The sequence below is a fragment of the Eptatretus burgeri genome, chromosome 15 (assembly GCF_056783735.1).
Source record: "Eptatretus burgeri isolate ZD-2024b chromosome 15, Ebu_testis_v1, whole genome shotgun sequence".
Classification (NCBI taxonomy): domain Eukaryota; kingdom Metazoa; phylum Chordata; class Myxini; order Myxiniformes; family Myxinidae; genus Eptatretus; species Eptatretus burgeri.
In genome coordinates this window covers 3,014,733-3,042,510 of record NC_140975.1, presented here as the reverse complement: position 1 = coordinate 3,042,510, position 27,778 = coordinate 3,014,733, and the positions used below count along the sequence as shown (strand labels likewise).

The 27,778-nt window shown below is 46.9% G+C and overlaps 1 protein-coding gene across 3 annotated transcripts; it reads right to left on the bottom strand.

The window, feature by feature from the left end:
• Positions 1–63: 63 nt before the first annotated feature.
• Positions 64–27,403, bottom strand: FRG1 (FSHD region gene 1). Of its 3 annotated transcripts, none has more exons than XM_085858507.1 (11): positions 27,316–27,403; positions 12,714–12,782; positions 11,791–11,855; positions 7,193–7,315; positions 3,886–3,943; positions 3,546–3,660; positions 1,782–1,886; positions 1,500–1,591; positions 1,256–1,366; positions 988–1,055; positions 64–587 (listed from the first exon to the last, which is right to left on the bottom strand). In XM_085858507.1, exons 2-10 carry the CDS (start codon positions 12,773–12,775, stop codon positions 1,016–1,018), a joined length of 771 nt encoding a protein of 256 aa, XP_085714633.1. In that variant the 5' UTR covers positions 12,776–12,782; positions 27,316–27,403; the 3' UTR covers positions 64–587; positions 988–1,015. The 3 variants fall into 3 exon arrangements, with proteins under 3 accessions (XP_085714633.1, XP_085714634.1, XP_085714632.1); XM_085858508.1 differs by lacking the exon at positions 27,316–27,403 and adding an exon at positions 27,074–27,309; XM_085858506.1 differs by lacking the exon at positions 27,316–27,403 and adding an exon at positions 27,079–27,297.
• Positions 27,404–27,778: the final 375 nt, after the last annotated feature.

Genomic DNA, 27,778 nt, shown 5'->3' with positions numbered 1-27,778 from the left:
ACGAACATGAAATGATTACATTGTGAAATAAGAACAATGAGGAAGTCAAAAAAAGAACAAAGCGGCATCTGGGTAATTTTTAATGGGACACCCATCAATTGGAGTGGAAGGAAGTATATTAGTGAAGATTCATTGTGTCTAAAGGAAGGGTTTGCTTTCACATCCCATAACAAGAGAGATGAGCAGGACACAGGCAGTACTAGAGGGGAGTAGAGTCGTGGAGTTACACCTGAGCCACTTGTTTGAACGAGCATCACCCGAGTGTCCAAGGGATCCATCCGCAAGCACATATAATTGAAATTCCAGGTGGAATTGGTCCACTTACGTTTTGTGTGGTGGAGAGTGAATGCATTAACAAAAGGAACTTTGTCACTCCGATTCCACGTCACAATGGCATTGGTAAGAATCATGTGCAAGCATATCGTGTCCATCCTCGTCAATATAATAAACAGCTGAGCAGTCCATTCTCAAACTGTTTCAGGGAATCCAACAGGTAAACACTCCTCTCCTTCCTCGTTTTGCACCAAATGGCAGTCAACCGCAATGCAGCCCTCACACGACATCGTTCAATCTCCAGACATCCCATCCTATGAAAAACAAGACTCATCTCAATAAGTCAAAGTAAGAAAAGCACGAAACAATTAGTGTGCTCACTAAATGAACACCCAAACACACAATGGCGGGTCATATCGATTTCAGTGTCCGATACGACACAAGAACTCCCCGCAAAACCGCACGACTGAAGACTCCGTTTTACAATCGGACGAACGCGCTTCATGCACGTTACTCTTAGCACAGAATCCTTTTCGAGTAATGGTGGGAATTTCGAATTCATCCTTCCTCGGCCCATAGTGGTAAAGAATTAAGCACTTGGTACTCTGTGGCAGAAAGTGCACACTTTGACCCGACGTGTTTCCATAGGAGAACTCGATGATGAAAATCCGTAGAAGATCCACATTTGGGAATCAAATTGAGCTATAAACCAACCGATATGTTCCAAATCCATCTTCATCGGTCAGATCTTGCAGTATCTGTCGGATTTCATTTTGGAACGCCTGGAAAAGAACACAACAGCCAATCAGTCCAAAGGTCTTCCACCCAGTGTTCTGATGTCATAAATGTATTCGCTGCACACCAAACCAAACAGAACCACACAATTACAAACTCGTCCCAAACACGCCAAACGTACTCCACACTAAACTGATGGGTAAGCATCCAAATTACATTGTCACGTGCTGCCCCGCTCAGTGCTGACCTGTCCAGTAGCACCTCATGTAGGCTTCCTCCAGCACGAGCACGTTTAATCTCCTTATGGTGCCCCTTGTTCAAGCGCAGCCGGCGATCTTGGAAGCTCTGAAATTTCCGCCTGAGAGAGTGAAGTTTACCGAAGTTGTGTTATTACCATTGCGGCCGGCCCATGTGAGAAGGAAAGGGGAGGAGAGGGGGAATTGATCAGGTGAACACAAAGTATCCCACAGTGGAGGATTGACCAAACATACACATAATTGACTTCACATTGCGACACGCTGCCTCGGTCTTCATCTGCAAGTCCATCCTTGGGTTTGTGAATACGTTCGGCACTCGATCGGATCTGTCGTACGGCACAATGACCTTGACAAACGTACATGGTGAAGTTAACGATAAATGCAATTACTGTTTTTGGGGGAATGCTGGTGAATTGGATAACATTTGTGTTGAAATAAAATGAGAGGTAGAAAAAGCAAAACAGGTTAATTGAAGAGCAAAGGAAAGGTTCGGGTTAGAATTATGAACATGGTAACCTTTATCATCTCATCCTCCTTTGCGGTCTTGCTTCTGGCCACGATATCCTCCTCCTCGTTACAGGACACGAAGTAGCCATTGGAAGCCAGCAGTGCCAGCTTTCCCTGAATGGGTGGCAGCAGAAACGATTCAGACACGACCCTCATACCCTCGAGCACAACCACGTCAAGGCTAAAATAGCAGCATGGCCGTAGAGGCTGGCGCTACGAGGCAGTTCACAGAACTTGGAATCTGCGACAATGTGAACTCACATATCAAAGGTGAAGCTCAACAACTCGACTCCAATCAGTAAGATGAATAATCTATGTATGGTCGTCTCGTCTGTACGTTGCATTATTAACCACGGTGTGTTTGAGGTTGATTTGTTGGTCGTTTGATGAACATTGCGTAAAAACAGGACAATACTGCAACTTTAATTACTGCACTGAATAATGCATAGCAGAGTCGGCTTTTTTATGTCGGCCTCCATCGACTACATGTTCGGGTTGTCTGTCCGTCGATGATACATTTTAGTTATTACGATAAACTCAACAATGACTGAAGGGCTCGAAGTCAAACTTGGTACAAGTATGGATAATGACGCAAAGATGAACCGATTATATTTTGGGGTCAAGAGGTCAAAGATCATATTCGGTAAAAATTCTGTTACAGCGCTAACTTGTGAACCAGTGATGGGATTTAGCCCAAACTTAATACAAGTATGTATCATGATGTAACAATGAACTGATTAAATTTTGGGGTCAAGAGGTCAAAGGTTAGGTCAGTTCAGATATGGGAGCATGCGCCAGAGCAGCACGTCGCTGCGTCCACTTTCGGCCGGTAGTCCAGGGGCCTCCGTCTGGCCATCCCCCAGGCAGATGCCTGGCCCATCCCCATCTCCTTGAGATGCCGATCAACCTTCTGCAACCATGAGGCACATGGTCGGCCCATTGGCCTCCTCCACTCACAAGACTCCTTCTCTGAGAGAACCTGGTGAGCAGGATCAGCATCAGGAAAACGAGCCACATGTCCATACAGCCGCAGCTGACGCTCATGGACTATGCAGGTAACAAATCTCATCCGAGTCTCTCTCAGCAACCGCTCGTTGGACACAAAGTCCGACCAGCGATAGCCAAGGATTCTCCGAAGAGACCTGGTACCAAAGGAATTAAGTCTCCGTCTCAGATCCCTGGTCAGAGTCCAAGTCTCACATCCATAGAGCAAGACTGGAAGCACCAAGGACCTGAAGACTCGGACTTTCGTCCTCCCGCACAGGTACCGGCAGCGCCACACCCCATGATCCAGTGAATCCATGACTCCCCAAGCACGACCCATACGTCTATTGACCTCTGACTCACAGCCAGCAGAGACATGAATACCACTGCCAAGGTAAGTGAATCTCTCCACGACCTCAACATCCTCAACATTCTCAACATCAAAGGTCAGAGGTCATGTTAAGTAAAAAAAAAAAATCTGTTACTGCGCTAACTTCTGAACCAGCGATTGGATTTTAACCAAACTTGATACAAGTATGTGTAATGATGTAACGATGAACTGATTAGATTTTGGGGGTCAAGAGGTCAAAGGTCAGAGGTCATGTTAGGTTAAAACAAATCTGTTACTGTGCTAACTTGTGAACCAGTGATGGGATTTAGCCCAAACTTGGTATAGGTATATATTACGATGCAAAGATGAACCGATTAGATTTTGGCATCAAGAGGTCAAAGGGTCGAGGTCATGTCAGGTAAAAATGAAATCTCCAAAGCACAACAAAAATGTCTCACATCTTGGAACACAGGCTCCCACTGCTCTCTGGGTCCAATAGCATCGGCCTTCGCCTGCACGACACCATCTGATTGGACGCCCAGAAACTTCCCGTACCCAGACTTCAGGGCGATCCTACGAGGGAGAGAAGAAAGCACGTGATGGGTTTGAAGGATACGAGAGGCAAGGGGTGAACAAATTCCTCAGGGGCTAGACAATACGGAAACAGTTTGGAATGTGGAGTCGCTGGGCCCGAGGACGAGGGGTGGGGCGGGGGGAATGAGATCCATAAGGAGGTAATTTGGGGAGGAGGTAGGATGAGGTCAATAAGACGTTGAGGTGAGGAAGTGACGACATCACCTGCTGTCGGAAAGCTTCACTGCAGTGAGCTGTTCCGGTTGTGAGGGCCCCTCATGATCTGTGGTAAAAGGAAGTGCAGAATCGGGAAGAGAACGCCAATCTCAGTTGTAAATCAAGACACAGGTGAAATGTCATGCGCCACCTTTGGTTTTTGTACCATCTACATTCACATTCTATGACATCGTTACATTTGTTCCGGTTCCATGTTCTCGCAGCATTTTACAAACTTATTTCTCACATCAGATCGTGCATTACAAGCAGTCAATGATTCCAAATGCTGTTTGAGTTCGCTAACGTTATCAATTCGACATCACTGTCACTTTATCTATTATATAATGCGAAGTGTGCTGTCTGTCCGTGTGTTTTTGAGTTTGGCTGTCTGCCGTTTCCTGGCAAAGCTCAACATTCAACCAGAAGCAACGCTTAATGCCAAACAAGACAAATTTTAAACGTATAAATACAACATGGAATCGCAGTTTGTTTACCAACGGTGTGTTAAGATAGGACCTGGGCTGACGAGGTGGCCTCGAGGTACGTACAATCACCTCTCAGCTGTCTAGCCTGGGTTTGAATCCCAAACCATCTATAAACAGTCATCCCAGTGTTTTAGAAGCAGGGTGATTCATTAGAGTGTGTGTGTGTGTGTGTGTGTGTGTGTGTGTGTGTGTGTGTGTGTGTGTGTGTGTGTGTGTGTGTGTGTGTGTGTGTGTGTGTGTTGTCCCTCAGATGGACATTAAACTGGGCGTCCCATCTACCGACATTAGTTGGTGGACTCTAAAAATCCCCACAGAGTCATTCGCGAAGAATAGGCGAGCTATCGTTGGCACCGTGGCCAAATTCCTGCCTGAACTACTGCTGGGAATTCAATGGAAAACCACCCAGTGTAACCCTCACACAGGAAGCTGCTTCAGCAGCACCAACACTCTGCGACAGAGTATATGAGCATGATCACAAAGTTGAACAAACCATGTCAGTATTGTAAATAACAGTAATCTATGCTGAGTCTTCGAACAAAGGTTGCAGTGCAAGGTGATCATTTAATTAAATAAAAACCTCCACTTAGCATTTTGACATTGAAATAACGTTTAGTAATAAACTTCAAAGAGTTCCAAAATAAAGTTAAATTTAATATTCTGTGGACTCGACGTAACTCATGAAGAGTTAGAGCGCCCGCTCTGAGTATGGGAGGTTGAAGTTTCAAATCCTGGCCAAGTCATTAGTTATATCAAAAACTTTAAATATGGTGTGTGTTGTTTCTTTGCTTGACGATCAACATTTAAAAAGGATAGAGCATGGACATATAGAGAGAGAGGGAGGGGAGATGCCAAAATTGTGTTTCGCAAGCAGGATATTTTGACCTCTTTATAGATAAATTGAATATCCGCCACCTGATGTTGCACCACCATTTTGTGGTGGGTGGTATTGTTGCGAATCTGGAAGCCATGAACACACAACAGCCAGGTCCTATAGATCAGTTATATTGGTACGTACGTGTTTCTATTTAGGGTCCCGTCCCTAGTCTAATAGGAATTAAATGTTTGTGCGCTGAGGAGTTATTTTGATAGTCAGGGCTTTGTTTTACATTTTTTTACATCACTTACAACTACAACAACACCTTCGCTCCCTCCTGACACTCTGCTCGTGGCATTGTCCGCGCTCTTCGCACTCACGAAGCGTTTCATTCTGGCCTGGCGCCAAATAAGGGTATGCGTCAGTTTCCGGCCAATGGGCGACGAGCAGACCAGAGCCGGGGCGGACCTTTGCAAGAAGGAGGAGCCGCGACACGCGGTCCGCCCAATGAGAGCAGGCCACGGATGAGCGGACCGTGCCCGAAAAGGACAACGAAAGAAAAAAGAACGAATAATTGCTCCCCGTCTGCTCGAGCGCGCTTCGGTCTGGTCTGCGTCTGACTGTATCGCACGCATCCGAGGCGTCTCGTCTGGCACAGAACTACAAGAGGTCGACCATCTCATCATGGGAGATCACCTCGCCTCGCCTCCTCTGGGTTCGGCTGCCCTGGTCTGTCTTTGGCGACTGGTGCTCCGGGAAGGTGTGGACGACCAGCCACGCACTCGCAGCCAGGTAGCCAGCCGTTCTGACTCCCAGCCAAACTATCCTTACCGGCTGGAGAGCCGAATAAAGACCCAGCGGGTCCATTTTCTTTTTAGGTGTGTGTGTCTGTGTGCAGGCCTGTCTTGTCTTAGTAGAAATGTTAAGTGCTTGCGTTATTGTACATTGGAATATATTCGGTTGTAACTCTGCTCTGTGTCTCCCATCCCGATTATTCCCTATTGTAAATAAATATCCCTTTTGTTGAATGTATCAGCTCGTTTCTGTGTTTCCTTCATTGGCTTAGCACGGTGCGTGTTGGGAAATAGCGAAGCGACAAATTGTTCATTTGGTCCAGCGCGGCTCTGGTAACTCTGCTCGGTTACACCAGATCTGAGCCGTTTCCCGCGACTCAGCCGAGTCAGCCGAGGGTGTGGTTTCCCCGGTAGTTGGACGACGTGAGTACTTAGGTAAATTGGAGTTAGACAAGTGGACCCTACCTCACGCCGTCGAAATATTAGCGACCACGGTCCTGTCAGGGACCCGTGCCTTTCGGAGTTCTCCGAGAAGCACGATCTCGATTCCGGGTGTTCGGTGGAGCCGACTCTATTGCTCCACCGAGCGGCCGTGCTCGCCGCCGACACCCGGCCCCACAACAGTATAAGTAGCTCAGAGCTTTGGCTAAGAGTGAAAGCAAGAGTGCAACACAATTAACCTTTTTAAAGTCCATGAAATAATTTAAATTGATAGATTAACTGCTCTTTTTTTTCTTTAAACTTTTCCCGTCACTGGGGACAGGTACTCTTCATAGTACTTTGTAACGAATTTCCTTGCAAGGAACTTCGACGCAGGAGGAAGCCATTCAGCCCATCAAAGGTTGCGCTATTATTACCAACCTATGGTTGTCTGATCAGTACTCTGTGCTTTTAAATGTGGAGCGTCAAGCAAGCAAGCAGCGCGTACTCTTTTTTTAAGTCTTTGGTATGACTCGGATGGGGTTTGAATCCCTGACCTCCTAGACTCAGAGTGGACGCTCTAACTGTTACACCATCGAGTCTGATGACTTTGGGCCTCCCTATGCTCCGTGTCTGATTACATCTCTTTTAATGCAGTCACTGTGACATCATCAGTTTGCATTTTTACCGACAACTTTGTGATTAAATAGTTCACTAACTATACACAAGTTCTCACCCTCCTTCTTAATGATAAATGCCCCTGTAAAGAATAACGAGTGCTTGTTGGTGAAAGTATGGAGAACCTGTGTGTGGAGCTCCAAGTGTGAACAGACCGTTGTCCAAGGCATGCAAGAAGGACCTCTCCTTCATCTCCATGGCAATAGTACCCGTCACCTCGTCAATCGTTCGAACAGCCCACCAACCGGCTGTAATCACAGAGATGAGCTCATGACATCATGTGATGAAGCAATAACACAAACTCACTAAAACAACTACAGGTATCATGTTGTCACAATCTTTTTGTTCCTTGTTCCCCCCCCCCCCCATGTTTCTGCAGGGCTCACACGGTCCCCCATCAACACTCTTCTGGTGAAACTCCCAAAATACGGGATCACTGCTCACCTCCACTCTTTCATTCCTCTTTTTCCCCACCTGTGGAACCAACTTCCACATTTTCATTGTCATTCTTCCCTCCAGGTCTTCAAGACAACTGTTCACCACCATCTCCGATCGTCTCCAATCCAAGAGCATGATATGTTCTACTCTCGTTAGCTACACCCCCCACCCCCCACCTCCTTCCAAATTCCCAGTTTTCCTTCCTGCGATTTTCCTTCTGTATCCATCTTGTATAGCCACGCATCCTCTCCTGCACCCCATCCCTCCCCACGCACATTGTTTGTCCAAGTCTCCCTCTATCTTGTCCTTGAACTCTGCTGTTGGTGTTTCTACCCCTCTCTCTCTACTGCTGCTTTTGTCCTGATCCGTCCATACTAGCTCCTTCACGAGCCTTGACTCTGTATACGAAAATCATGATAATCTCACAACGATGCACTTCGAATCTCTTTCATGATAAACCTCAAAGAATATCCCAGTTTCATGATCTTCGAGGTATCCACGAGTTAATTCACTGTTTCTCTCAAAGTGTACAACATGCTCAATCAATCGATGAAAACGTGTGTTTGAAAAGCAGTTTCTTATAATAGCACAAGAAATTCCATTTTTACAAAGTTTTCCTTGTTGAAAGTGCATTTTACTCAGAATAGCAACACGGATACGGAATCGACTCGCGTATTGCTCCCACTGGTCAACCAACGATCGGTGAGACAGATCTCGATAGGACGAATCGCAGCGTCACCGACACCATTCCGAGATGACGAATGTGCCGAATGTTTATGGAATTTTCAATTTGTGATTCCTTCCCAGTGTCGGAAGAGATGCCTGCATCCGGCTTCGAGGCATCGAGCGAGCTCCTTTGAATGCTCCTCAGTGCCCCGCGATGAGCAAAGGGTTCCCTAAACCCTTTCATTGTACAAAACATGTCTACATCTCAATCTCATGAATTCCATTCTCAAATCCTTGCATAATAACCTTTATATTTGCATTCAACAAATATAATAAGCACCGCGCGTCGACAAAACTACTTTCTGTTCATGTTTACGTTCGTTTAAATAAGAAAATTGAGGCTCATGGAAGAGCGAAATGGCAGGCCACGTGATCATGGTGAGGAAACAGGCATATGCAACAAAAGCAAGGGGATGAATGAAGAAGAAGAGGAGAGGAGGGGAAGAAATACAGTCACCCACAGGTTAGAGGGGTGAGATAGGTAGGGTTAATGGGGGTAAAAAGAGGGCGGGGGGGGATATTTATATTGTGGAAAAATAAATAAATACATCCTCATTGATCAATGGCTGACAGCACGTATCAATTTATGTTGATGAGTATCTATCGTGGTGTCTTAGAAATGAAGTGTTTATTTAATTTGTATGTTTTAACCCATCACTTAAACGACCGCATTAATACCCACGATCTCCAAATGAGAACCATCAATCAACTTTCTAGGTAGTAGGTTGAGGACAGCAACCGCTCAGGGTAGTACGACCATTCAGACTGAGGAGCATTAAAGTGGTATCCAGAACCATCTTACTCTCCATGTCAGGAATGCTGGTCTCACTTTCTGTCTCACGCAAACTAAAACTACCGGGTGAGCTATATTCTCTCTATATTGCAAATATCATGCACTTTTAATCATCTCCACTTTTCTTACTCATTTTCACTCCATACCTTTACATTCTCTCTCTTTCATTTCTATTTCCTCTCGTTTCCTCAGAAACCTCCAATTAAATATGATAAAGTCCAAAAAGTTAATGGTCCCTAGAATGAAAGGGGGGGGGGTCAGGCAGTAGTAGTATCAGTCCCTCCCAAGACCCTTGCCTTTTGAATCAACATGACTCTTTTTCAATTCATTTCACCAACATTCGTGGTCTTTCTTCGAATCTCTCCTCTATTGAACATCACCTAGCAAATACCTCTCCTCATATCTCAGAGACCCAATTGTCACATGATGTTCTTGTTAATTCCTTTAACATTTTGAACCGCAACTTTCACTCAGCATTCCACTTCAATGGAGGAGTCTGTGTTTGTTCCAACATCAACACCCCTATTTTACGCCTTGTGGACCTTGACTCTCCAAACTTTGACGTCATCTGGTTTAAAATTTGTCTCCCGACCATCATCATCATTTTTCCCTGTTTCACTTACTGCTCTCCCAACTCTACAAACTTTGTAACTTTATTTGACTGTCTGAATTCCTGCCATGAGGCCATGACATCCGAACACCCTTAAACAGAGTTCCTTTATTTCGGAGACTTCAATGTACACCGCAGGGAGTGGCTGAAACCTTCCCACACGGATCTTGGGTGAGTTGAAGCTCTTACATTTTCCATTCTTCATGATTTGGAACAAATTATCACCCACCCTACCTATATCCCAGATCGTCATGACCACATGATCAATACTTTGGATTTGCTCTTCACCTCCAATCCGTTACACTGCAGCCACACAATTTCACCTCCAATTGGTTCTTCTGACCACGATCTTGTAAAGATCTTACCACCATTCTTTCTCATCCCACTGCTCCGACTAAATGCCAGTATTGGCGTTTCACTAGCACTGACTGGACTGGTTTACGAAACTTCTTTTCTGACTTTCCCTGGAAAGACGACTACCTCTCCTCGGACATTGCCTGTATCTCTGCTGAACGTATAGCTGAGGGTATTGTTGCAGGATTGGAGGCTTATATCCCCTTCTCTTTCAAATCTATCTCTCCTACCAATTCGTGGTTCAATAATTCCTGCTCTGCGGTCATTCGGGCAGAGGATGCCGCACATCGGACGTGGGAAAACTCTTCTTCCTCCGACTCGCATTCAAGCTTTCATATCTGCCAGAAATCACTGCAAACATGCTAGTCATGAGGCGAAGCATTCTTCTATCGAAAATAAATGTGACAACCTCTCCTCTTCTTCCAATAATATTTCTTTCTGGTCCTTAGCTGAAACTATCCCCAACAACTTCTGTCGCTCTACCTTTCCTCTGTTGTTCCGTTCTGATGATACTATTGCAGTATCTACGACTGGTCTTTTTGGTTCTCTTTTCTACAATAATTCCACAATGGAAGACTCCAACAATCAACTCCCCCTGATGCACCCCTTACCAATCCTATGCCCCGAACTCTGATCTCTTTTCATGCAGTCAAAAAAGTACTCCTCTCTCTGGACACAACCAACGCATATGGACAAGATGATATTCCTCGTTGGGTCTTGAAGGAATGTGCTTCAGAACTTGCACCCGTGCTTGCTCTTCCGTTTAGTTTTTGTTTAAAAACCCAAACTTCTCTTTTCCGGAAACATGCTAAGTACAACGGATTACAAAGAAGGGTGATCCTTCAAGCCCTTCCAACTATTGTCCTATTGCTCTGACTTCTACTGTTTCCAAAGTCTTTGAATGTCTTTTCAATTCCCATTTCTGCAAGCATCTTGAATCTCACAGTCTTCTATCTGACCATCAATACGGCTTCCGCAAGGCAATATCTACAGGTGATGTCCAATTGTTGATGGTTCAACATCTCCCCCCTTCCACATCAACAGCGGTGTCCCTCAGGTTTCTGTTCTGTCTCCAACACTCTTCCTTCTTTATAAATGACCATCTTTCTTCTACAAATAACCAAATACACTCGTGTGCTGATGACTCGACATTACATTCCTCCACGTCTTTCCCGTTTACCCCGTCTTCCCTCACTCGATCTACATCTCGTTTCATCACAACCACCTCTTTAAATTCGGATTTGGATGAGATTTCCCAGTGGGGAAAATGTAATCAAGTTAAGTTTAATGTTTCTAAAACCGTAATCCGACTTTATATCAACTCTCCCAATCTGATCTCAAAACTCGACCCTCTCAAATTACTCCACAAAGTTGGCTCTCTTTCCTTTCCCTGTCGATATTACTTTGGTTTCTGCTTGTCTCCCTCTGCCATTAGCGAGACCACAAAGTACTCGACAAGTCACTACATCACATGGTTATTGTGTGGCCATTGGCAACTCAAGGGTGGGCCATCATGATGTTTGTTTCTTACCCTCCACTGCCAAACTCTGGAACTCTTTACCTTCTCATGTCTTTCCAAACACTTCCAACTTCCCTTTTTCAAAAAGCAGATTTTTTTACTTCCTCAAAAACTCTTCGACTATTCTCTCTTTCTTCACTTTTGTATCCATTCAATTCTTATATTTAAGGCTTGGCCTCAATGTGGAATGTATAGTCCATGGCTGGAGCCTTTAACATAAAAAAACAAACACATTAATACCCACAATCTCCAAATGAGAACCATCACTTAACCACGCTCATACCCACGATGTCCAAATGCTCTTCATCCACATCTTCCTTTTTCTGCTTCTTGTTGCGCTTCTTCCGCCTGGATAAAACAATCACATCAACATCAACATGCTTTAAAATGCTTAACAATTCCTTGGGTTGGTCTGTTAGCATTCCCAGTCTGAATCCTGGCTCATCATGGGGAGGAAGCCAGCTTCAAATCCCAAATACCATGTGTGTTTGTCCATCGTTTACTAATGTCCTCGCAGTTCATGTAAATGTACACCGTGTACCAATGACTACCCTGCACGAGGTATATAAAACCTCCTTCATCCACGAGCCTGAGATGAGTGTCAAAAATATTAAACAAGAATCATTTCCATAAATACATAATCAGGATAAACACAAACAATGACAACAACACTGCTCTGAATCGAGTGGTGTCCTGTACAAGGTTAATAACCAACATGTTAATTGTTTAAAATGTAAAACCATCGATCGTTAAAACATTTTCCTTTTGGTCTTTCGAATCTGAACCTGAAATGCGTTTCCATGATCGATTGTTGAACGGTTAACGATTGCCACATCTCATCACAAATGTCAGGATATCGTGTTCGTTGGCAACGTTATAAATATCAATCCAATTATGGCTTCCTGGGACACAAGTACCGTATGCTGGGCTACTTCCACCATGCATTGTTTGTCGACACAACACGACATGGTGGGAGTACCGGGGTCGACACATCACACGATCCTCACTGATTGTCTCTGTGATGACAAACGGCGAATGGCTTCTCGTCATGTCAGTGAAACCGATTTCTAGCACAGAATTGTGATGAACCGTGTTCTTGTGTGTAACTAACTTTTAGGAATCGATAATAGAACTACTGTACCGACCGCCAATTGTTTGTTATAGAAACAAGAATAAGTAAAGAAAGAAGAAGACATTCAATCTCACCCTAATGTTTTGCATCCTTTCATTTTCAGAGGGGTTGCGATGACCAGGTCATAATCACTCATCCTCACTCTGGGGTGAGGGGTTAGAAACAAGGGAAGGAGGTTCATTTCAAGGAAAATATGTCTGACTGGGAACATCGACTGAGGGTGGAGGGGAGGACATAGCAGAATGTGGGGGTGAGGGCAAAGCGTAGGGTGTATCTAAGGGTGGGGAAATGGGAATAAGGGGTAAGGGCAAGGATAGGGGAGAAAGGGTAAATTGTGTGGAGGGTGATAGCCATAAGAGTGAGGAGGGAAAGGAGCGATAGGGGAGAGGAGGAGGAATAAGGGAGGAGAAGAGGGAGAAGTGAAGAAAGAGGGATAAGAGGAAAAAAAGAGGATTAAGGGGGAAATAGTGATAAGGGGGAAAAGAGGGATAAAGGGAAAAAGAGGTAGAAGGGAGAAGAGGGATAGCAGTAAAAGAGGGAGAATAGGGATAGGGGTAAGTTTGTTGCAAGGAGATAGATGTAGCACGTTTGTTTAATTATATTTTATCTACCGATATAAAACACAGTGTATATTTGTCTGTCCCACTTTCATAAGGATGATTTGAGTATGGTTTCAAAGGCCAATCTTTTAACACCACTGTGTGTTCATTATGCTCTATTTTTGAGGATTAAAAAAAAAATCAAAAACATTTTTAATAAAAGAGTAATTACGTCTCTTTTATTAGAATTGTAGACGGTGACTTGCAAACCGAGCCTCAAGGGCAGTGTAGAGAAACGTTTTTTAAAAATTACAATCAATACAAGGCACAAGGAGGTGAATTTCACTGCACATGATGTGTAATGCATGCAGAGTAAATCGAGTGTTCATTTACGTCTGTAGGATGTTTAAAAATTAAAGAAGATATAAGCACACCCGACGCTAGGCTGAGGCTTCAGACTGTGGCACGCTCACGATCTGTACCGTCGAGGCTGTACCGTCAAAACGAAACATCACAGAAGATAAAGAAAACAGAATCACATTTGTACATGTAGTCTTTTAAAATAATGTATTTTCTCGCTACGAAACATCATAACTTCCAGTCTCCTTGAATATTTTAAATAAAATAATTCCAACCCGTCATTTTTGACAGGATATATATATATATATATATATATATATATATATATATATATATATATATATATATATATATATATATATATATTATATATATATTGTTGTGGTTGACGAAATTCGCAAACCACCATTCAGGTCCCGTAGGTGAGATATCTCTGTAAGTATATGTGTAGTTAGCCCAAACCCGTTGTTTAGAGGGAATAAATGTCATTCATTCGGGCTGCGACCCTTTTAGATAGCCGTTTTTCTTTTACTATCTTTATTTTGGACCAACCGCCATTACTACCACCACAACCACCACCAACCGCATCTCGACAACCACAGCCACCTTCTCCAGAACCGCCTTCACAACATCCACCTTCTCCACAACCGCTTTCACACAACAACCACCAACCGCAACGCCGCTTCACAATGACAACAACGCCAACAGCCACGACCATACCGTCACATCTCGCCCTCGCAACCATCGCATCACCGCCATTCCCGCGCCGCTTGTGGGCACCGATACTGGACTCGTACAGGGCGCGCACCGAGCAGCGGGTGCAAAAACACCAGCCTTTCCGAGAAATCGGATCAAGAATGATTCACGCCCACTTCTGTTCCGTCCTATCAGCGAGCGTGGGGCGATTTGGCCCCGCCTCCAGGCGCGTCGGAGTATAATCGCTATATGCAGATTCGCGGATCAAGAATGATTCACGCCCACTTTTCCTCCGTCCAATGGGGGAACGTGGCTCCGCCCCCGAGCCGTTCCTGATCCAAAAATCTGCATATGATTTCTCCTGTCGGACTATAAAGCACCGAGCGCGGAGCGAATCGAGGCAGTTGGGAAGAGTTGAAGAGTTGAGAGTTGAGAAGAGTTGAAGAGTTGTTGAGAAGAGGAAAGAGTTGGAGAGTTGTTGAGAAGAGGAAAGAGTTGGAGAGTTGTGGCGGCGGCGAAATCAGTCGAGAGAGTGTCTGTCGGGGTCCGGAGAGGCTGGAGAAGCCAAGAAGCTTTGTGGAGGTCTGCACTCGTGTCAGAGTCGGGGAGCTGCGGAGAGGGGAGGCCGGGAACGCGGTCGAGGTCGCAGTGGAGTCGCTCGTCGCGGGACCCAAGCCAGCCAGATATCCTCTTTCCCCCGAGCATCAACAACCCCCCCCCTGTTTCCCCCCGCGCTGAGATAGTGTGAGAAGGGGGCCCCGTTCCCACCCCATTCCAGGCAGTGCCAGCGAGGCCCGCGGAGTCGGGGCGCCGCCACCATTTTGCGGCTCATCATCAGACGGGTAGGCTCGACGCGGTCTCGGCCCCAGGCCCGGCTGCCCCCTTATCGTTGAGGGTGGCCCCTTTTTCTTTTTCTTTGGAGTATATGTGTTGTCGGCGCCGTCTGTGAAGTAAAACTGTTTAAGTGTTGCCGTGTGCTCGCGTAGTCGGTAGTAGATCTGCATTGTGTCTCTTTTGTTGCATTTGCTTTTTGTGCAGAATTGTCGTGTTACTTTTACATTTGCTTTTGGTGCATAATTGTTGTGATTGTATATGTGTGCTTTCCGTTTGCCGCGGAATAAATGTGCTTTATGTTGAACTGTTTTTCCCGTTTCGCTTCGTCTTTTCTTTAATTGAATCTCCATCTTACTTCACGTAAAGGGTTGGTCGTGGGCTAAATACGCCCAATAATTAATCGAACCGTCGAGGTTGACGATAACACCGCTCGGTTATCCCGATAGTACGGAACGGGTCGCTTAAAGTGGCCCGTGTCCGAAGTCGACCTGCGGCGAGGTGCGATCGCCCGGTCTACCCTCAGTGTGGGTACTTAGGTAGGTCGAATTTGGCAAACAACCCTATCCCACGCGGGGGGCCGATTGGCACGATCGTGGTGAGGCCGAAAGGCCCACCCGTGACTAGTTCCCGGCGTTAGTCCGAGAGGGTCACGACGGGATTGTCCGTCCGGTGGGCGACGTGCCGCGATTCGAGTTACGTGGCCGCTCGCACGCCGGCGGGTGCGAATCCGCAACAATATATATATATATATATATATATATATATATATATATATATATATATATATATATATATATATATATATATATATATATATATATATATATATATATATATATATATATTGTTACGGCTGTGGAAATTTGCAGAACACCATATAGGTCCTGAGTTAGTTATGCCGATAAGTCAGTGTTCAGTTAGAGTTCCCCACCGTTGTTTAATGGGCTTTATCCGTGTGGACAGGGCTGTGAATCTTCAGATAGCCGTTTTTCTTTCCCTATCGTTATTATGGACCACCACCACCATCGCTCTCAAACAACCGCTTCAGACCCACCGTCCTTCCACCACCACAAGCACACGCGCCTCTCAACAAACCACACCTCCTGATCACCTTAACCACAACCCTCATAACCACACCACCGCATTTCCACCTCAGCACACGGTTGCTAGAGGCCTGGCCTTCGTCGAGGGAAAGCAGGCGGCCCCTGTTCCCCCCTTCCCCCGGACGAATGGTGCCACCACGGTGAATTCCGCCCGGCGTGGAAGAAGGCAACCACACCGGCGAGGGAGCGCCCACGATTTGGCGGGAAAACGCTTCGTTCGGGAAGGTTCTCGCAAGTTCTGGAAGGAGGGCGGGGCGAGAGCGGAGGGGCGGGGCCTGAGTAATAAAAAGGGCACACGGAGCATTCGTTCTCTCTCTCGGGCGTTCGGTCTCTCTCTCGGTGGTTGCTGGAGTTGTGGCCGCTGGACGCCGCGGAAGGGACGCGAGCTGGAGGAGCAGCCTTACCTGCTGTGTCGCGCAAACCGCGCACTCGTGTGGAGAGAGCCAGAGAGAGCTTGCCGGCCTCTGAGCAGGGCCTGGGCTCAACCGCGGCTACGCTAGCCGCCGTGGGGAAGGAACATCACGGGTCGCCCAAGCCAGTGACCACGAGGGTGCAGGTAACCTGCAACAATCTCGTGGGACTCGTTCGGTCTGCCAAGTCCCACGCCATAAAGACCCAAGAGGTCCAGTCTGACCCCATTGCCTTTGATGGGGTCTTTCCTGCTTTTCTTTGAATGAATGTTGTGGCGCCGTGCCTTGCAAAGTAAAACTGTGTAAGTGACTGTACATTGATAATTGCTTATAGTCGGTTGTAGTGTTTTTACCTTGCTCGTGTCTTGTCCCCTTCCCCCATTGACTGCATGATTGTTTGTATATGTGCATCTGTGTAGTAAATAAATGTGCTTGTGTGAATGTTACCCCGTTCTTCGTGTCATTTTCTCCTTATTGAACTGCCATGTTGTTTCTCGGAATAGTAGTGGGTTTTTAAATAACCGTTAAATAGAATCGGGTCCGGCGAGGTCTGGCGATAATACTCGCTTGGTTATCCCAGAACGGAACGGACCGCTTAAGCGGTTCGTGTCCAAGCAGGCCTTCACCGAGGTACGGTCCCTCGGTAGGTTACCCGCGCGGGTACTTAGGTATATCGATATTCGGCGATTGACCCTATTTCGCGCGGGTAAAATACGGACTGGGCCGTGGTGGGATTAAAAACTCACCCGTGACTGGTTTCTGGCGTTGTTCCAGAAAGTCACGACTGAATTGTCCGTTCGGTGGGCGAGCGGCCGTTATTAATTAATGCGGTCACTCGCACGCCGGGCGGGCGTAAATTCGTAACAATACATATATATATATATATATATATATATATATATATATATATATATATAATATAATATATAATATAGTGTTGTGGTTACCAAATTCGCAAACCACCATTCAGGTCCCTTAGGTGAGATATCTCGGCAAGTATATGTGTAGTTAGGCCCAAACCCGTTGTCTAGTGGGAATACATGTCATTTATGCGTGCTGCGACTCTTCAGGATAGCCGTTTTTCTTTTACTATCTTTATTTTGGACCAACCGCCATTGTTACCACCACCAACCACAACATCAACCACCCACCGCGGCGCCGCTTCACGTCACACCTCGCAACCGTCGCATTGCCACCGTTCTTGCGCCGCTTGTGGGTACCGGTGTTGGACTCGTGCAGGGCGCGCGCCGAATAGCGTGTACAAAACCACGGATTTTCCACTTCAAAAACGGATCAAAAACGACACACGCCCACTTTTGTTCCGTCCAATCGGTGAGCGAGGGGCGATTTGGCCCCGCCCCCAGGGCGTTGGAGGGCGATCGATATATGCAAATTTATGGATCAAAAAGCATTCACGCCCACTTTTTCTCGGGCCAATGGGGAGCGAGGTGAAAGGTCGAAGGGAGGGGGTCAAAGATGAGAGAGCGAAGCCACGGGGCTTATAAAAGCGACCGCGTTCGTCAGTCAAGTGAAGAAGAGTTAAGACTTCGCGGGCGGTGGAGTTGGGAAGAAGAAGCAAGAAGGAGTTGGTCGTCGTCGTGTGCGTTGGAGTCGGAACGGAGGGGACGGAGCTGTGGAGAGGCGGCGAGGGCAGACGAGGGGGTGCTCGCGTCGTGCAGGGAGCTGCACACCAGGGAGGCCGACGGCGCGACCTGGCCGAGGTGGAGACGCTCGTCGCGGGACTCGAGGCAGAGTGGAAATCCTCTATACCCCGAGCATCAGCAACCCCCTCCTGTTTCCCCCGCCCTGAGATAGTGCGACCAAGGGGGCCCCTTTCCCACCCCCTACCAGACACTGTCCGCGAGGCCCGCGGAGTTGAGGCACCATCGCCGCTCCGCGTCTCATCACCAGACGGGTAGGCCCGACCCGGTCTCGGCCTCAGGCCCGCCTCATCTTTGAGGGTGTTCTTTTCCTTGGTTTTGGGTATGTGTTGTCGGCGCAGTCTGTGAAGTAAAATTGTATAAGTGTTGCCGTGTGCTCGCGTAATCGGTATTAGATCTGCATTGTCGCATTTGCTTTTTGTGTAAATTGCATTGTGTTTTTCTTTTCTATGTGCTTTTGGTGGAATTGAATATGTGTGCTTTCCGTTCATCGCGAATAAATGTGCTTTGTGTTGAACTGTTTCCCGCTTCGCTTCGTCATTTCTTTCATTGAATCCTCATCTTGCTTCACGTAAAGGGTTGGTAGTGGGCTGAATACGCCCGATAATTAATCGAACCGTCGAGGCCGACGATAACACCGCTCGGTTATCCCGATAGTACGGAACGGGTCGCTTAAGTGGCCCGTGTCCGAAGTCGACCTGCGGCGAGGTGCGATCGCCCGGTCTACCCTCCGTGTGGGTACTTAGGTAGGTCGAATTTGGCGAGCAACCCTATCCCACGCGGGGGCTGATTGGCTCGATCGCGGTGAGACCGAAAGGTCCACCCGTGACTGGTTCCCGGCATTAGTCCGAGAGGGTCACGACTGGATTGTCCGTCCGGTGGGCGACGTGCCGCGATTCGAGTTACGTGGCCGTCAGCACGCCGGCGGGCGCGAATCCGCAACAATATTATATATATACATATATATACATATACATATATATATATATATATATATATATATATATATATATATATATATATATATATATATATATATATATATATATATAATATTGTTGCGAATTCGCGCCCGCCGGCGTGCGGACGGCAACGAAACTAGAATCGCGGCACGTCGTCCACCGGACGGACAATTCAGTCGTGACCCTCCGGGAACTATTGTCCGGAGCCAGTCACGGGTAGGCCTTTCAACCTCAGCACAATCGTGCCAATCGGCCACCCGCATAGGATAGGGTTGTTCGCCAAACTTGACCTACCTAAGTATCCACGCGGATGGTAAACCGGGCGATCGTACCTCGCCACAGGTCGACTCCGGACACGAGCCGCTTGGGCGGCCCGTTCCGTGCTATCGGGATAACCGAGCGGTGTTATCGTCAACCTCGACGGTTCGATTAATTATTGGGCGTATTTAGCCCACGACCAACCCTTTACGTGAAGTAAGATGGAGATTCAATTAAAGAAAAGACGAAGCGAAACGGGCACAGTTCAACATGCAAGCACTTTATTCACACACACACACACACACACACACACACACTCACACACACACACACACACACACACACACACACACACACACACACACACACACACACACACACTGACACACACACACACACACACACACACACACACACACACACACACACACACACACACACACACACACACACACACAAGCACGTATATACAGCCATACAGTCAAAAATGCACATATACAGACAAGCACGTATATACAGCCATACACACACAGACAAGCACGTATATGCAGCCATACAGTCAAAAATGCACATATAACAGTTAAAACAATTATGCACAAAAAGCAAATGTAACAAAAGAAACGATGCAGAGCTACAACCGAATACGCGTACACATGGCAACACTTAAAACAGTTCTACTTTAAGGCCCAGTCACACCTTGACGTTTTAGCCAGCGATGGCAACGTATTAAAATGTATGTAAAACGCTGGCTTACGTTGAACTTTTGATGTTTTTTTTTTTAAAGATTCGGACGTATTCATAACGACTTGGTCTTTTGCATAACGTATTAGTAACAGACACAGAACGTTTCGTTGTGTTATAGATAACTTATACCAACGAATGCTGAACCTGTTGTCGGCCTTCACAACCTATGCCCAACGGTAGTGTAACTTATGCATAGCGCGCTGCACGCATCGCCGACGATCACGTGGCGTAGCTTATGAAAAGGCTGCCGCACAACGATTTAAATCATAACCGCCGCAGAAATGGAAGTGTCAACATCGCAGTCACACCTTGGCGATCTTGCCAGCATATGCCGACCTCTGAAAAATGCGTCTAAAACGCTGGCGCACGTCGAATACGGTATGGGTAAGTTTGGTATGTGTGAATAGAACGCTAAAGTACGCTATCATACGTCGTAGTAAGTGGAGTACGTCTTGTAATTTTAAACATGTTGAAAATTTTACGACGTACTTGCCGTATGACACACGCTCCGCATGCGATGGGAATAAGTTGTACGCACGATATGCGATCGTTGACACACATCGACACACGTTACTTGTAAGGTACTCATAAGTCGAAACAAGTCAAGGTAATGGTTAGCGTCAGTGTTCCAGACTCCCGTGTTTTTTTTTCTTCGGTATGACGGTGTTCAGTGTACAGTGCGGTTATGATTTAAATCGTTGAGCGGAAGCCTATTAATTATATTATATTATAACCGCACTAGAAATCGAAGTGTCAAAATCACCATCATACCGAAGGAAGGAAGAAAAAAAAAAACTAAAAAAAAAAAAAAACAGGGAGTCTGGAACACTGACGTTAACCATTACCTTGATGTGTTTCGACTTATGAGCACCTTACAAGTAACGTGTGTCACCGATCACGTAACGTGAGTACAACACGTAACTCGTAGGTTAGAAATAAGTTTCGGGTACGCAAAGCATTACCTCGACGTGTTTCGACTTATGAGTAACTTACAAGTAACGTGCCTCAACGTGTGTCAACAATCGCGTGACATGCCTTCAACTTATGGCCAGCGTTATGCGGAACGTGTGAGTCATACGCTGGGATAAGTCTTAAAATTTCAAGCATGGAAAATTTGAGGACAACCGAAAAGTACAACGTTTAAACCCAGCGTACGACGACGTATGGCAGTGTTTTTCAGCGTGCTCTCAATGTTATCAAAACTTACCCATAACGTATTCGACGTGTACCAGCGTTTTAGACAAATTTTCCAAAAATCGGCATAAGCTGGCTAAAACGTCAAGGTGTGACTGGGCCTTTAGCCAGACTGGCACCACCCACGGACATTCACACCAAAACCGCAAAGAAAAGAAAGAAAGAAGTCGCGACTTCCCTTTTGTGTCTGGTGAGTCCCTCTCCCGCGACCGTCAGCATGGTCGCGCCTGGCCCTGACCTCTCTCGCGGCCGGCGAACCCTCTCCGGCACTCCCCGTCCGGACGCACAGGTCCACCTCGCAACGGGCACTGCCGCGTCTCCCATCCGTGCCTTTGTGACAGGGCCGCTCGCCAAGGCGCGGGCGCAGGACCTCTTCCCGAAGACCAACCAGACCACCAGCCAAGACGACCAAGAAGAGGCGGAAGTGGAAGCGCTCAAGAGGAAGAGGCGAAAGAGGAAGCTCTAGCGCGCCCGCCCGTGTCCGTCTTTTATCGCGCGGGGCTCCGCCCTTCGCCCCGCCCCATTCCCGGCTCCACCTTCTTTCGAGAGGGTTCCCGAAAAGGGCGTTCCCTCACGCTTTCCCTCCACCCCACTCCGTGCGGGGGCCGGGGGAGTCAGTTTTTGGCTCTGGGCCAGAGAATTATTCCCCAAAAAGAGGCCCCCACCTTTTCTCACCTTTGACCCCCGGCTCGGATTGCACCTCCCCCACACCGAGCGCGGAGAACTCAACCGGAAGAAACAGGCGGGAAAACCTGCGCATCCTCGCAGTTCCATCCTTTGCGCCTTTGTTTGCCGTTCGGAAGCAGACATCGTGGCGAAGATGTAGTAGCGTAGATGGTGGAGGTGGCGTGGTTGCAGTGTGGTTGGCGCTGTGATGGGGATGGCGTGGTTGTTGAAATGTTGTGTTTGAAATAAAAGATAGAACAGAAAAATGGCTAACTCAAAGGATCGCAGCCCGAATGGATCACATAAATTCCCTCCATACAACGGGTTTGGGCTAACTACACATGTACCTATGAAGATATCTCACCTGAGGGTCCTTTATGGTGTAATGCGAATTTCCACAGCCGTAACAATATATTGTTGTGGTTACCAAATTCGCAAACCACCATTCAGGTCCCTTAGGTGAGATATCTCCGTAAGTATATGTGTAGTTAGGCCCAAACCCGTTGTCTAGTGGGAATAAATGTTATTCATGCGTGCTGCGACTCTTCAGGATAGCCGTTTTTCTTTTACTATCTTTATTTTGGACCAACCGCCATTGTTACCACCACCAACCACAACATCAACCACCCACCGTGGCGCCGCTTCACGTCACACCTCGCAACCGTCGCATCGCCACCGTTCTTGCGCCGCTTGTGGGTACCGGTGTTGGACTCGTGCAGGGCGCGCGCCGAACAGCGTGTACAAAACCACGGATTTTCCACTTCAAAAACGGATCAAAAACGACACACGCCCACTTTTGTTCCGTCCAATCGGTGAGCGAGGGGCGATTTGGCCTCGCCTCCAGGGCGTTGGAGGGCGATCGCTATATGCAAATTTATGGATCAAAAAGCATTCACGCCCACTTTTTCTCGGGCCAATGGGGAGCGAGGTGAAAGGTCGAAGGCAGGGGGTCAAAGATGAGAGAGCGAAGCCACGGGGCTTATATAAGCGACCGCGTTCGTCAGTCGAGAGAGTTAAGACTTCGCAGTCGGTGGAGTTGGGAAGAAGAAGCAAGAAGGAGTTGGTCGTCGTCGTGTGCGTTGGAGTCGGAGCAAAGGGGACGGAGCTGTGGAGAGGCGGCGAGGGCAGACGAGGGGGTGCTCGCGTTGTGCCGGGAGCTGCACACCAGGGAGGCCGACGGCGCGACCTGGCCGAGGTGGAGACGCTCGTCGCGGGACTCGAGGCAGAGTAGAAATCCTCTATACCCCGAGCATCAGCAACCCCCTCCTGTTTCCCCCCGCGCTGAGATAGTGCGACCAAGGGGGCCCCTTTCCCACCCCCTACCAGACACTGCCCACGAGGCCCGCGGAGTTGAGGCACCATCGCCGCTCCGTGTCTCATCACCAGACGGGAAGGCCCGACCCTGTCTCGGCCTCAGGCCCGCCTCATCTTTGAGGGTGTTCTTTTTCTTGGTTTTGGGTATGTGTTGTCGGCGCCGTCTGTGAAGTAAAATTGTATAAGTGTTGCCGTGTGCTCGCGTAATCGGAATTAGATCTGCATTGTCGCATTTGCTTTTTGTGTAAAATTGCATTGTGTTTCTTTTCCTTTTCTATGTGCTTTTGGTGGAATTGAATATGTGTGCTTTCCGTTCAGCGCGAATAAATGTGCTTTGTGTTGAACTGTTTCCCGCTTCGCTTCGTCATTTCTTTCATTGAATCCTCATCTTGCTTCACGTAAAGGGTTGGTAGTGGGCTGAATACGCCCGATAATTAATCGAACCGTCGAGGTCGACGAATAACACCGCTCGGTTATCCCGATAGTACGGAACGGGTCGCTTAAGTGGCCCGTGTCCGAAGTCGACCTGCGGCGAGGTGCGATCGCCCGGTCTACCCTCCGTGTGGGTACTTAGGTAGGTCGAATTTGGCGAGCAACCCTATCCCACGCGGGGGCCGATTGGCTCGATCGCGGTGAGACCGAAAGGTCCACCCGTGACTGGTTCCCGGCGTTAGTCCGAGAGGGTCACGACTGGATTGTCCGTCCGGTGGGCGACGTGCCGCGATTCGAGTTACGTGGCCGTCCGCACGCCGGCGGGCGCGAATCTGCAACAATATATATATATATATATATATATATATATATATATATATATATATATATATATATATATATATATATATATATATATATATATATATATATATATATATATATATATATATATATATATATATATATATATGCTGTGGAACCCCAACATTCACCGATTCGATATCCGCATATTCATGGACCCCGTGCCATCGTGGTCTATAAAATGTGACATGTTTCTACATTGATGCTTCACGTAATCGTGGGTTATTTTGGGGTTTTTTTTTTTACACTTCAGGACTGGTCTCCCATATCTACCACTGCGGATATTGATTCAGCCTGAGAATTCTTCCACATAAACCTGCTCTCTCTTATGCACAGATTCATCCCATCTCGTCTTTAGTTACCTTACCCATCGTTCCCTCACGCTTTCCCTCCACCCCACTCCGTGCGGGGGCCGGGGGAGTCAGTTTTTGGCTTGGTACACCGAGTCCTGTGGTGAGGCTGTTCCTTTAAAACAACTTACATTCTATTACTGGAAGGCAAATCCAACCGAAGGCAAACTCAGATCATTCCACAAGGCCCACAACATGTGTGTGTCCACTCTCAGGAGAGCCAGAAAACGACATCTGTCCAATCTCAAGAATGAACTTTGAAGTCTCCCTCCTCTAAAACCTGGTGGCGCCTTGTCAAGTCCATCTCTGGTGCACGCTTCCCTTCCATCACTTCAAAGGCTTCCCCCCCCCACGGCGGCACCCACCCCCAGCTGACCCCCTAGACGGATGCGGGATGTCATCCCCATGGTATAAACCAGTCTTCGATTTTTGCCATCGCTGTCATCCTCAGCATCCACATCGCTAAGAATGACAACTTTGCTTCTCCGGGTCGTCACGCCCGTTAGTGTGCTGAGCAGCAATGTACAATGTCGGAGCGAACTATGCTTCCCTGGGGGGAGGGTTAGGGTTAGGGTTAGGGACGGCTTCAGAGCTCGTGAAAGAAATGTTGTTGAGGAAATGTAAGGGCGGGCTTCAGAGCTCGTGAAAGAAATGTGTGTAAACGTGTCTGTCGTAAAGAAAAAAGCTTCCCATAAGAGAGGGGATCTATTCTTTACCCTTCTCAATGCATCACATTTAAGATCCCATTAGACACGGGGATGAGGCTAATTTGAACATGCTATCAGGAAATAACTGTCTGAGGACCTGGATGTGTGGATGCATTCATCAGACCGGATTCTGAAATCCGTAACAATATATATATATATATATATATATATATATATATATATATATATATATATATATATATATATATATATATATATATATATATATATATATATATATATATATATACATACACATATTACACTACCTGACCAAACGTATGTGGACACCCCTTTCTAATCAGTGAATTCGGCTATTTCAGCCACACCCATTGCTGACAGGTGTATAAAATCAAGCACATAGCCATGCAATCTCCATAGACATACATTGGCAGCAGAATGGGCCGTACTGAAGAGCTCAGTGATTTTCAACGAGGCCCCATCACAGGATGGCACCTTTCCAACAAGTCAGTTCATCAAATTTCTGCCCTACTAGAGCTCCCCGGTCAACTGTAAGTGCTGTCATTGTGAAGTGGAAACGTCCCGGAGAAACAACAACTCAGCTGTGAAGTGGTAGGCCACACAAGCTCATAGAGTGGGACCACCGAGTGCTGAAGCATGTAGCGTGGAAAAATCGTCCGTCATCGGTTGTAACACTCACAAGCGAGTTCCAAACTGACTCTGGAAACAATGTCAGTACAAGCACTGTTCTTTGAGAGCTTCATGAAATGGGTTTCCATGGCCGAGCAACACAAGCCTAAGATCACTGTGTGCAATGCCAAGCACCGGCTGGAGTGGTTTAAAGCTCACCACCACTGGACTCTGGAGCAGTGGAAACGTGCTCTCTGGAGTGATGAATCATGCTTCACCATCTGGCGGACGACAGACTAATCTGGGTTTGGCGGATGCCAGGAGAACGCCACCTGCCCGAATGCATAGTGCCAACTGTAAATTTTGGTGGAGGAGGAATAATGGTCTGGGGTTGATTTACATGGTTCGGGCAAGACCCCTTAGTTCCAATGAAGGGAAATATTAACGCTACAGGACACAATGACATTATAAACGATTCTGTGCTTCCAACTTTGTGGCAACAGTTTAGGGAAGGCCCTTTCCTGTTTCAGCCTGACGATGTCCCCGTGCACAAAGCGAGGTCAATACAGAAATGGTTTGTTGAGATCGGTGTGGAAGAACTTGACTGGCCTGCACAGAGCCCTGACCTCAACCCCATTGAAAACATCTGGGATGAATTGGAACGCTGACTGTGAGCAAAACCTAATCGCCCAACATCAGTGCCCGACCTCACTAATACTCTTGTGGCTGAATGGAAGCAAATCCCCACAGCAATGTTCTATCATCTCGTGGAAAACCTTCCCAGAAGAGTGCAGGTTGTTCTCACAGCAAAGGGGGGACCAACTCCGTATTGATGTCCATGATTTTGGAACATGTTGGACACACAAGTGTCCACGTACTACGGTGGATTGAGGGAACTCCTGAGAAGGTTTGCGACTAATTTTATTGTATTTTAATTTTTTTTTAATGGGTCCAGGGGAGCACACCTGGCGAAACAGTCAACACCAACTGCTCCAGCGCATGCTCCCATACCTGACCTGACACAGGACCTAATAATCACTGTCGGTTTCACCTAATGTAGAACGGTGTGTCGTTCACGATGCAGCATTTGAGTAATAAAACACTGAAACGAAACAGTGATTTGTACCCTTGGGGCCTAGTAGTAGTCGTGCCGGCCCAAAGCGCAGCCCTCAGTCACTGGTTTGAATGACTCCAAGTTATCATCTCCTGCACATCATTGTAAGAACAACAACAACAACAACAACACTAACCTCACCGCACGTTGAAAATCTTCCCTAAAACGTTCGCTCCACAATGCACCATTCTTGCTTTCTGGCCTTTACACAACTAAATGGACCATTTATCCATCTTATCCCAACACATGGCCCTTCCATGTTACTGTCTCATCCAACTCCGTCCGAATCAGGTGTTAAATTATAAATCAAAATGAGAAATTGTTGGTTATCGCACAATAAAGGACAAAGAGAGGACAAAGACATCAATTTAAACTCACGCTCTTGTTTATCCACACAACGTGTGACGTCAGAGGAATAATCGCCACACAACGTGTGACGTCAGAGGAATAAACGCCACACGACGTGTGACGTCAGAGGAATAAACGCCACACGACGTGTGACGTCAGAGGAATAAACGCCACACGAACCATTTTTTTCCCCCCAATTTTTTTTTAAACTAAATTAACTTGGTGATACCTCGGTTTATAATTATATCACTAATCTGTGTTTCGATTACAATAACACTCGATCAAATAGACAGTAAAATATATTTTCACGTTCCTTGACTTATACACCGCCCGAAACGACTTCTGGTTATAATATCAACAAATGGGAAAGAATTGAAATGGAACGAATTAAATGTGTAAAGAAATAAATAAACCTCCCGGGAATGTTGAAAAAACAATGTTGAATGAAGGAGATGTGCGATGTGGGATTTAAACGACGCCTGCCGCCAACTGC

Coding starts and splice junctions, on each gene's coding strand:
- FRG1 (XM_085858506.1), bottom strand. CDS start 27,125: ATGGTGCATTGTGGAGCGAACGTTTTAGGGAAGATTTTCAACGTGCG. Junction 11,856..12,713: donor AAAGGATGCAAAACATTAGG/GTGAGATTGAAT, acceptor TGTTTTATCCAG/GCGGAAGAAGCGCAACAAGA. Junction 1,887..3,545: donor GGGAGCCTGTGTTCCAAGAT/GTGAGACATTTT, acceptor CCACCCATTCAG/GGAAAGCTGGCACTGCTGGC.